This window comes from Ranitomeya imitator, chromosome 7, assembly GCF_032444005.1.
Source record: "Ranitomeya imitator isolate aRanImi1 chromosome 7, aRanImi1.pri, whole genome shotgun sequence".
NCBI classification, from domain to species: domain Eukaryota; kingdom Metazoa; phylum Chordata; class Amphibia; order Anura; family Dendrobatidae; genus Ranitomeya; species Ranitomeya imitator.
This window is the reverse complement of record NC_091288.1, coordinates 10432965-10444402: the sequence shown is the minus strand read 5'-3', so window position 1 is coordinate 10444402 and position 11438 is coordinate 10432965. Positions and strand designations below refer to the sequence as shown.

Genomic DNA, 11438 nt, shown 5'->3' with positions numbered 1-11438 from the left:
GGTGTATGAGCCTAATGAGTGATAGACATTATTAGTATTATTATTTCCGGGACTCATCGCCCGTGTATTCGGTGAGTGGTGGCAGCGTGTATGAGCGGGTGTGTGGCCTGGGTCGGGGTGTAATTTATGCTCCCATAACAGCATAGGACATAGGTTGAATGATGGACTGAGAGTGGGGAGATAGATTAACCATTGCAGGCACAACCCCAAGTCACGTGTGAGAGCAGGTACGTGACAATTGATCCGTGACAAGGGATCCGTGACACTCCCCTTGGTGTAAATATTAATGTCACGCTTCCTGCCTTCGGTCTTTAATTGGTGGAGGCTGACATCCAGTTAGTAGGATGAAGGGGCTCTGGTGCACCAATGTGCATGTGTGGCTGAGGCTGGTACTGCAGTGAGACTAAGCTACAGTATCAGACATGGCTGCCCACAAACCGCAGATCAGCAGGTATGTTGCATGACTATGGAGTGTGGATAGGTATCTGATGACCCCCGAAGAGGGAATGCCGAAATGTCAGATCTGAGTGACGTGAGACGTTGGACATGAGGTCAGATCCACATTTGAAGTGCGGGTTACAGGACCCCCATTCCCTCCTAATCCCCCTTCACATTGATGTTGGGGGTCCTGACGGTGGCGGCTGTCACAGCCTCGTTGAGATTTTCCATATTTTCGTTTTCTCCTTTTGAGAGTAATCCTGGGGATAAAATCCAGCATTTCCCTCTGTTACAGCGATGCATGAAGCCTCCAAGAAACTGACAGAATGTCTGCAGGAAATCTACGAGCCGGAGTGGCCCGGGCGAGACGAGACCAATCGGATCGCGGAGGTGAGTGGCGCTGTCTGCGGAGGTGAGTGGCGCTGTCTGCGGAGGTGAGTGGCGCTGTCTGCGGTGGTGAGTGGCGCTGTCTGCGGTGGTGAGTGGCGCTGTCTGCGGTGGTGAGTGGCGCTCTCTGCGGTGGTGAGTGGCGCTCTCTGCGGTGGTGAGTGGCGCTCTCTGCGGAGGTGAGTGGCCCTCTCTGTGGAGGTGAGTGGCGCTCTCTGCGGAGGTGAGTGGCCCTCTCTGCGGAGGTGAGTGGGCCTCTCTGCGGAGGTGAGTGGCCCTCTCTGCGGAGGTGAGTGGCCCTCTCTGCGGAGGTGAGTGGCATTGTCTGCGGAGGTGAGTGGTGCTCTGCGGAGGTGAGTGGTGCTCTGCGGAGGTGAGTGGCCCTCTCTGTGGAGGTGAGTGGCGCTCTCTGTGGAGGTGGGTGGCTCTCTGTGGAGGTGAGTGGCGCTCTCTGCAGAGGTGAGTGGCGCTCTCTGTGGAGGTGAGTGGCCCTCTCTGCAGAGGTGAGTGGTGCTCTCTGCGGAGGTGAGTGGCCCTCTCTGTGGAGGTGAGTGGCGCTGTCTGCGGAGGTGAGTGGCCCTCTCTGCGGAGGTGAGTGGGCCTCTCTGTGGAGGTGAGTGGCCCTCTCTGTGGAGGTGAGTGGCGATCTCTGTGGAGGTGAGTGGCGCTCTCTGCGGAGGTGAGTGGCCCTCTCTGTGGAGGTGAGTGGCGCTGTCTGCGAAGGTGAGTGGCGCTGTCTGCGGAGGTGAGTGGGCCTCTCTGTGGAGGTGAGTGGCCCTCTCTGTGGAGGTGAGTGGCCCTCTCTGCGGAGGTGAGTGGCGCTCTCTGCGGAGGTGAGTGGCGCTGTCTGCGAAGGTGAGTGGCGCTGTCTGCGGAGGTGAGTGGGCCTCTCTGTGGAGGTGAGTGGCCCTCTCTGTGGAGGTGAGTGGCCCTCTCTGCGGAGGTGAGTGGCGCTCTCTGCGGAGGTGAGTGGCGCTCTCTGGGGAGGTGAGTGGCACTCTGTGGTGGTGAGTGGTGATCTCTGCAGATGTGAGTGGCGCCCTCGTCTCCGTCGGCTTCAGTTTTGCTGATGTTTTATTTTTCTGTTTCCCTTTGTGTGGAGTTTTTCTTCGCTGAGTCTCCACTTCCTCTATTTATTTCCAGTCTCTAAATTTACATCCAGTGACCAAAACCAGTAAAATGTCAAAGTTCTGAGTCTGAACATCACCCGGCAGCGAGCTCGGGGTTTACGTCTCTTATCCGGGACAATGTTGTCAGCAGTCTGGGTGCTTTTAGCCATAAGAGACTTCAAGAGGAACGGCTACATTAAGAGTTCATTGACTAGCTGCTGTATCTAATGCTCTCCTGTGTGATACTGTCTGCTGAGCCGTGTATCTAATCCTCTCCTGTGTGATACTGTCTGCTGAGCCGTGTATCTAATCCTCTCCTGTGTGATACTGTCTGCTGGGCCGTGTATCTAATCCTATCCTGTGTGATACTGTCTGCTGAGCCGTGTATCTAATCCTCTCCTGTGTGATACTGTCTGCTGAGCCGTGTATCTAATCCTCTCCTGTGTGATACTGTCTGCTGGGCCGTGTATCTAATCCTATCCTGTGTGATACTTTCTGCTGAGCTGTATCTAATCCTATTCTGTGTGATACTGTCTGCTGAGCCGTGTATCTATTCCTCTCCTGTGTGATACTGTCTGCTGAGTTGTGTATCTAATCCTATCCTGTGTGATACTTTCTTCTGAGCTGTATCTAATCCTATCCTGTGTGATACTGACTGCTGAGCCGTGTATCTAATCCTATCCTGTGTGATACTGTCTGCTGAACCGTGTATCTAATCCTATCCTGTGTGATACTGTCTGCTGAGCCGTGTATCTAATCCTATCCTGTGTGATACTGTCTGCTGAGCCGTGTATCTAATCCTATCCTGTGTGATACTGTCTGCTGAGCCGTGTATCTAATCCTATCCTGTGTGATACTGTCTGCTTGGCTGTGTATCTAATCCTCTCCTGTGTGATACTGACTGCTGAGCTGTGTATCTAATCCTCTCCTGTGTGATACTGTCTGCTGAGCAGTGTATCTAATCCTCTCCTGTGCGATACTGTCTGCTGAGCAGTGTATCTAATCCTATCCTGTGTGATACTGTCTGCTGAGCAGTGTATCTAATCCTATCCTGTGGGATACTGTCTGCTGAGCCGTGTATCTAATCCTATCCTGTGTGATACTGTCTGCTGAGCTGTGTATCTAATCCTATCCTGTGTGATACTGTCTGCTGAGCAGTGTATCTAATCCTTTCCTGTGTGATACTGTCTGCTGAGCCGTGTATCTAATCCTATCCTGTGTGATACTGTCTGCTGAGCCGTGTATCTAATCCTATCCTGTGTGATACTGTCTGCTGAGCCGTGTATCTAATCCTATCCTGTGTGATACTGTCTGCTGAGCCGTGTATCTAATCCTATCCTGTGTGATACTGTCTGCTGAGCCGTGTATCTAATCCTATCCTGTGTGATACTGTCTGCTGAGCTGTGTATCTAATCCTATCCTGTGTGATACTGTCTGCTGAGCTGTGTATCTAATCCTATCCTGTGCGATACTGTCTGCTGAGCAGTGTATCTAATCCTATCCTGTGTGATACTGTCTGCTGAGCAGTGTATCTAATCCTATCCTGTGGGATACTGTCTGCTGAGCCGTGTATCTAATCCTATCCTGTGTGATACTGTCTGCTGAGCCGTGTATCTAATCCTCTCCTGTGTGATACTGTCTGCTGGGCCGTGTATCTAATCCTATCCTGTGTGATACTGTCTGCTGAGCCGTGTATCTAATCCTCTCCTGTGTGATACTGTCTGCTGAGCCGTGTATCTAATCCTCTCCTGTGTGATACTGTCTGCTGGGCCGTGTATCTAATCCTATCCTGTGTGATACTTTCTGCTGAGCTGTATCTAATCCTATTCTGTGTGATACTGTCTGCTGAGCCGTGTATCTATTCCTCTCCTGTGTGATACTGTCTGCTGAGTTGTGTATCTAATCCTATCCTGTGTGATACTTTCTTCTGAGCTGTATCTAATCCTATCCTGTGTGATACTGACTGCTGAGCCGTGTATCTAATCCTATCCTGTGTGATACTGTCTGCTGAACCGTGTATCTAATCCTATCCTGTGTGATACTGTCTGCTGAGCCGTGTATCTAATCCTATCCTGTGTGATACTGTCTGCTGAGCCGTGTATCTAATCCTATCCTGTGTGATACTGTCTGCTGAGCCGTGTATCTAATCCTATCCTGTGTGATACTGTCTGCTTGGCTGTGTATCTAATCCTCTCCTGTGTGATACTGACTGCTGAGCTGTGTATCTAATCCTCTCCTGTGTGATACTGTCTGCTGAGCAGTGTATCTAATCCTCTCCTGTGCGATACTGTCTGCTGAGCAGTGTATCTAATCCTATCCTGTGTGATACTGTCTGCTGAGCAGTGTATCTAATCCTATCCTGTGGGATACTGTCTGCTGAGCCGTGTATCTAATCCTATCCTGTGTGATACTGTCTGCTGAGCTGTGTATCTAATCCTATCCTGTGTGATACTGTCTGCTGAGCAGTGTATCTAATCCTTTCCTGTGTGATACTGTCTGCTGAGCCGTGTATCTAATCCTATCCTGTGTGATACTGTCTGCTGAGCCGTGTATCTAATCCTATCCTGTGTGATACTGTCTGCTGAGCCGTGTATCTAATCCTATCCTGTGTGATACTGTCTGCTGAGCCGTGTATCTAATCCTATCCTGTGTGATACTGTCTGCTGAGCCGTGTATCTAATCCTATCCTGTGTGATACTGTCTGCTGAGCTGTGTATCTAATCCTATCCTGTGTGATACTGTCTGCTGAGCTGTGTATCTAATCCTATCCTGTGCGATACTGTCTGCTGAGCAGTGTATCTAATCCTATCCTGTGTGATACTGTCTGCTGAGCAGTGTATCTAATCCTATCCTGTGGGATACTGTCTGCTGAGCCGTGTATCTAATCCTATCCTGTGTGATACTGTCTGCTGAGCTGTGTATCTAATCCTATCCTGTGTGATACTGACTGCTGAGCAGTGTATCTAATCCTCTCCTGTGTGATACTGTCTGCTGAGCCGTGTATCTAATCCTATCCTGTGTGATACTGTCTGCTGAGCTGTGTATCTAATCCTATCCTGTGTGATACTGTCTGCTGAGCTGTGTATCTAATCCTATCCTGTGTGATACTGTCTGCTGAGCAGTGTATCTAATCCTTTCCTGTGTGATACTGTCTGCTGAGCAGTGTATCTAATCCTATCCTGTGTGATACTGACTGCTGAGCTGTGTATCTAATCCTATCCTGTGTGATACTGTCTGCTGAGCTGTGTATCTAATCCTATCCTGTGTGATACTGTCTGCTGAGCTTTGTATCGTGTGGTGCTGTCTGTTGAGTTAAATCTATCTTGTTGGATTCTGCTGATCTCTTGTATCTAAGCCTGTCATGTGTGATACATTCTGCCAATCTGTTATATGTAAGTCTATCACGAGTGAGTTTCTGTATCTAAGCCCATCATGTGTATGCAGACTGTTGTATCTAAGCCAATTATGTGTTAGTTACTGTATCTAAGCCTATCCTGTCATACAGTCTGGTGAGGAGCTGACGTATCTAACCTGTCATGTGTTTCACGTCTGCTGAGTCCATGCATGTAACTTTATGTTTGATGCTGTTTTCTAAAGCTAATGTATCTAAGCCTGTCATGCACGATACAGTCTGCTGCTCTGCTGTATCTAAGCCTGCCACGTGAGATACTGTCTGATGATCTTCTATATCTGTCACTTTTGAGTCACTGTCTCTAACCTGTCCATGTAATACGACCTGTTAAACCCCCTGTATCCAAGCTGTGAGATACTGTGCACAGATCTGCTGTATCTAAGCCTGCCGTGTGCGGTACCATCTGCTGTGTGTGACCCTTACGGTTCTGCATTCTCCGTTATTGACCCTGTAGTGCCGACGTTGGTTTCCTCCAGTAATTAGATACAGTTTGTGTATTAGCGAGCGCCTGGTCCCGCGCGCGATGTCCGGATCTGCCGCGTTTTGGCGCAGTAACACTGGATGTGACTCCGTAATCAGGACATGAAACCAAACATGCGGTTTGAGATAAATCCAAATGTTCTGGATTCCAGGACTGTGACGTCATTACAGCAAAATCCTCAGTTTTATCATTAGATTTAGATTATAACCGGAGCAGGAATCTCCGTAAGACGAGGACGCGGATCGCAAACATGGCTGATCTTAAAGGGATGAGGGCGGTCGCCTATCAAGTATCAGCGGATCGAGGTCCTCAGTGCAGAGACTTAATAGTGATCATGGGGTCACCCCTGTAATGAATGCTATAATGTGCCTCCTCCTAGACTGGAATGGTTGATAACAGGGAGCAGTAGCCTGTTTTAGCCTTCGGAGAGCGTAGATTCATATTTTTGTCCAGGAAATATAACGTTAATGTTTCTTTCTTAGAACAATGACCTGTTATGGACGGATTATCACCAGAAGCTTGTGGACCAGGCCCTCCTCACCATGGACACGTATCTCGGCCAGTTCCCCGACATCAAGGTAAGCAGCAGTGTCCCCGATGTGTGAGACCTGCCGGGAGCCCTCGTTATCGGGGACCACGGTGTATGACTAGCGGACGCCCCATGCAGGACGCTGTATTAGTGTTTTGTCTATTTTTAGTCATTTTTATTTGTGATCCACTTTTGAGGATTATTATACAAAAATATAAAAAAATTAATGAATCTGGAAATTTGCCTCTTTCTCTCTTCCAAATCTTTTCTTTCTTCCTTCTTTTTTTCCTACCTCCTTCCTACTTTCCTTCTTTCATCTTTTAGTCTTTCTTGCCTCTTTCCTTCAAACCTGTCCACCCTCTTCTTTTTTTCCTTCCTTTCTTCTATATTTTCTTCCTTCCTTTTAACTTCATTCAACATAATCCATTTCTAAAATCCTTCCCTTTCTTGCTTCCATCGTTACTTATTCTATTCCTTTGTCTCCTCCCTTCTTTCTTACTTCATCTCATCCAGTTGTTCTTTCTTATTTTATTATCTTCAACTTTTCTTTCTTTCTTTCTTTCTTTCTTTCTTTCTTTCTTTCTTTCTTTCTTTCTTTCTTTCTTTCTTTCTTTCTTTCTTTCTTTCTTTCTTTCTTTCTTTCTTTCTTTCTTTCCTTCTTTCTTTCTTTCTTTCTTTCCTTCCCCTCTCCCTATATTCTTTCATCTCTTTCCTCATTTTTTTCCTTCTTCCCTTCCTTCATCCAATTTTCCTGCCTTGCACATTTCTTTACTCCATCTTTGTCTTTGCCTTTCTTCTTCTCTTCCTTTCTCCCTTCTTTCATTCCTTTTTCTCAGACTTTCATCTTTACTTTTTTTTTATTCCCTTCCCTACTTAATTTTTTCCTCTCGCAATACCTGCCTCCTTCCTTTCTCCACCCCTTCCAACGTTCCTCCCTTCGTTTCTTTTTATTCACTTCCTTTCTATCTTCTCTCCTTTGTTCCTACCTTCTATCATCCCTTCATGCTCTTTTAATCATATTTTTGTTCCTCTCATCATTCCATATTTCCTTCTTCCCTTCCTTTTCTCCCTTCCTTATTTTACTTCCTGCTTTGCTTCCTCTCTTCGTTCCATTCTTCCTTCCTTCTTCCCTTTTTCTTTCTCCGTTCCCTCACTCTTTTCCTTACTATCTACTTCATTTTCTTGCTCTCTTCCTTCCTCTGTTGCTGCTTCTCTTCTTTCCTTTCTTCCCTTTTTCTCTTTCTCACTTCCCTCACTTTTTTCCTTACTACCTCCTTCTTCCTTTTCCTGCTCTCTTCCTTCCTCCATTGCTTCTTCTCTTCTTTCCCTTCTTCCTTCCTTCTTCCCTTTTTCTCTTTCTCCTTTCCCTCACTCTTTTCCTTACTGCCTCCTTCCCTTACTTGCTCTCTTCCTTCCTCCGTTGCTTCCTCTCCTCTTTCTCTTCGTCCTTCCTTTTTCCCTTTTTTCTTTCTCCCTTTTCTCTTGTATCCTTCTTTCTATACACTCTCTGTTTCTCCCTTCATTTTTTACTTCCTGTTTTGCTTCCTCTCTTCTTTTCATTCTTCCTTCCTTCTTCCCTTTTTCTTTCTTTCTACCTTCGCTCCCTCTTTTCATTATTTCCTCCTTCCTTTTCTTTCTCTCTTCCTTCCTTTTTTGCTTCCTCTCTTCTTTCCCGCCTTCCTTCCTTCTTCCTCTTTTCTCTTTCTCCCTTCCCTCTTTTCTTATTTCCTCCTTCCTTTTCTTTCTCTCTTCCTTCCTTTTTGCTTCCTCTCTTCTTTCCCTTCTTCCTTCCTTCTTCCCTTTTTCTCTTTCTCATTTCTCTCACTCTTTTCCGTATTGCCTCCTTCATTTTCTTGCTCTCTTCTTTCTTTCCTCCCTTGCTCCCTCTTTTTTCCCTCCTTCCTTCCTTCCTTCCTTCCTTCCTTCCTTCCTTCCTTCCTTCCTTCCTTCCTTCCTTCCTTCCTTCCTTCTTCCCTTTCCCTTTCTCCCTTCTCTCACTATTTTCCTTATTGCCTACTTCCTTTTCTTGCTCTCTTCCTTCCTTCTTCCCTTTTTCTCTTTCTCATTTCTCTCACTCTTTTCCTTATTGCCTCCTTCATTTTCTTGCTCTCTTCCTTCCTCCCTTGCTTCCTCTCTTATTTCCCTCCTTCCTTCCTTCTTCCCTTTCTCTTTCTCCCTTCTCTCACTATTTTCCTTATTGCCTACTTCCTTTTCTTGCTCTCTTCCTTCCTTTTCTTGCTCTCTTCCTTCTTCCCTTGCTTCTTCTCTTCTTTCCATTCTTCCTTCCTTCTTCCCCTTTTTTCTTTCTCCCTTCCCTCACTCTTTACCTTATTGCCTCCTTCCTTTTCTTGCTCTCTTGTTTCCTTTTTTGCTTCCTCTCTTCTTCCCTCCTTCCTTCCTTCTTCCCTTTTTCTTTCTCCCTTCCCTCCCTCTTTTCCTTATTGCCTCCTTCCTTTTCTTGCTCTCGTTTCCTTTTTTGCTTCCTCTCTTCTTCCCTCCTTCCTTCCTTCTTCCCCTTTTCTCTTTCTCCCTTCCCTCACTCTTTTCCTTATTGCCTCCTTCCTTTTCTTGCTCTCGTTTCCTTTTTTGCTTCCTCTCTACTTCCCTCCCTCCTTCCTTCCTTCTTCCCCTTTTCTCTTTCTCCCTTCCCTCACTCTTATTGCCTTCTTCCTTTTCTTCCTCTTTTACTTCCTCTCTTCCTTTTTCTCTCCCATGTTTTCTCTCGTTGTATACAATAGTTCTCCTGATCAGAATATCTTTTCTTATTTCCTTGATTGCAGTCACGGATTGCAAAACGAGGGAGGAAACTTGTGGATTTCGACAGTGCGAGACATCACTTTGAATCCCTCCAGAGTGCAAAAAAGAAGGATGACACAAAGATTGCCAAGGTAGCGTCTGCTGCTCCCCATCTTCCCATCATGGGGCAGGAAGAGTTGGCTCCTTAGCCGATGCAGGTAGCACTGATGTAATCATTCACACAGTCCAACGTGCGGCGGATCGATCAGTGATCGGGGGTCCTGCACCCTCCGCTCGTGGCTCAGATTGTCCTGTGCCACTTATTGTAATGTATCTCCCCCTGGATACTATGTTGCGGTTACATATAATGTATACAGCTGGTATAAATGCTGCATCAGGTCTTGTAATCTCCCGTTTTGCAGCTTTGTCTGTGACTGGAGTATGAGATGTGATGTAATCCAGGATCAGAGAGTAAACCTCCGTGGCGCGTCTCTTTAAATCCTCCCACCGGCGTGTCATGTGCATGATCATTAACGCTGATTTGCCGTAATTAAAGCCGCGCAGTGGAGATGTCGGACTGTCGCGGTTTTGATCTGTGACTAATCGCTCTTGTTGTTCTCCGCAGCTCTGATTTTTCTGCGCCAGCCGTTCTTTCTGTGTGGAAATCTAACTGCTTGTCTCTTGGCATGGCGCGCAGGATGGCAGAAGCGGGCGCTCTCAATGTCTCATACTGAAGTCTCTTCTTCTGTCCCTTTCTCTGTCTCCTCCTCTGTGTTAATCGCTTGCAGCCCGTGTCGTTGCTTGAAAAGGCCGCACCTCAGTGGTGCCAGGGGAAAATAGCCGCACATCTGGTTGCCCAGACTAACCTCCTCCGAAACCAGGTGACTCCCTGGATCAGTCCTAACCCTCCTGTGCAGATAGTCACTGTGTGCTCCGGAGCTGCGCTCAGTCCCAGGGCCTGAAATAGTATGGAAGAGTCCTCACCAGCGACAGTGAGATCCTGTGCAGTGTATCTAAGCCTGGCACCAGAGATACTGTCTGACTAGCTGGTGTATCTAATCCTACCGTGTGAGATACTGTCTGCTGAGCTGTGTATCTAATCCTACCATATGAGATACTGTAAGCTGAGCTGTGTATCTAATCCTACCGTATGAGATACTGTCGTCTGTGCCGTGTATCTAATCCTACCGTATGAGATACTGTCTGCTGAGCTGTGTATCTAATCCTACCGTATGAGATACTGTCGTCTGAGCCGTGTATCGAATCCTATCCTGTGTGATACTGTCTGCTGAACCATGTATCTAATCCTATCCTGTGTGATACTGTCTGCTGAGCTGTGTATCTAATCCTACCGTATGACTATGAGATACTGTCGTCTGAGCCGTGTATCTAATCCTATCCTGTGTGATACTGTCTGCTGAGCTGTGTATCTAATCCTACCATATGAGATACTGTATTCTGAGCTGTGTATCTAATCCTATCCTGTGTGATACTGACTGTTGAGCTGTGTATCTAATCCTCTCCTTTGTGATACTGTCTGCTGAACTGTGTATCTAATCCTATAGTATGAGATACTGACTGCTGAGCTGTGTAGATCCTGTGTGATACTGTCTGCTGAGCTGTGTATCTAATCCTATCCTGTGTGATACTGTCTGCTGAGCCGTGTATCTAATCCTATCCTGTGTGATACTGACTGCTGAGCCGTGTATCTAATCCTATCCTGTGTGATACTGACTGCTGAGCCGTGTATCTAATCCTATCCTGTGTGATACTGACTGCTGAGCCGTGTATCTAATCCTATCCTGTGTGATACTGTCTGCTGAACTGTGTATCTAATCCTATAGTATGAGATACTGACTGCTGAGCTGTGTAGATCCTGTGTGATACTATCGGCTGAGCTGTGTATCTAAACTTGTCCTGCGTGATACAGTCTGATCTGCTACCATGTGATACACATACACATACAATTATGTTATAATAATGTCACCTTTATTACATAGTTGTTATACTCGCCACCATTGTATCTTCCTCTTCTCCATGTTCTTCCTCCTTCCTGACATTTTCTGTACCCACGGCCTCTTGTTCTGTGCACATTCGTCCCGGGGGACATCTTGTCATTTTCTCTCAGGCTTTTCTGCATTGCAGGGTGATACACTGGAAATAAACCAAATTATTTTCAACCGAAAAACATCAGGAAAATTCAAACTTTAGTGTTGTAATCAATAGTTGAGATGTTACGAGTTATTGAATCGGCCCCGGGACTGAGCTCAGATCCCCGCTGTCTGTATCGTACTGAGGAATGTCACAGGATCTCAGTGTATAAGTCCGATTGGAGTCGTAGTAATT

The 11438-nt window shown here is 46.6% G+C and overlaps 1 protein-coding gene across 13 annotated transcripts in view; it reads left to right on the top strand.

The window, feature by feature from the left end:
• BIN1 (bridging integrator 1) overlaps positions 1–11438 on the top strand; it is a 115354-nt gene that overhangs the window by 66021 nt on the left and 37895 nt on the right. For 8 of the 13 annotated variants that reach the window (XM_069732661.1, XM_069732662.1, XM_069732667.1 and 5 more), the window contains exons 4-7: positions 734–828; positions 6310–6405; positions 9137–9244; positions 9881–9973. In XM_069732661.1, coding sequence (XP_069588762.1) covers positions 734–828; positions 6310–6405; positions 9137–9244; positions 9881–9973 — 392 coding nt within the window. The remainder of the gene's footprint in view (positions 1–733; positions 829–6309; positions 6406–9136; positions 9245–9880; positions 9974–11438) is intronic. The other 5 variants (XM_069732664.1, XM_069732666.1, XM_069732675.1 and 2 more) reach the window with 1 other exon arrangement.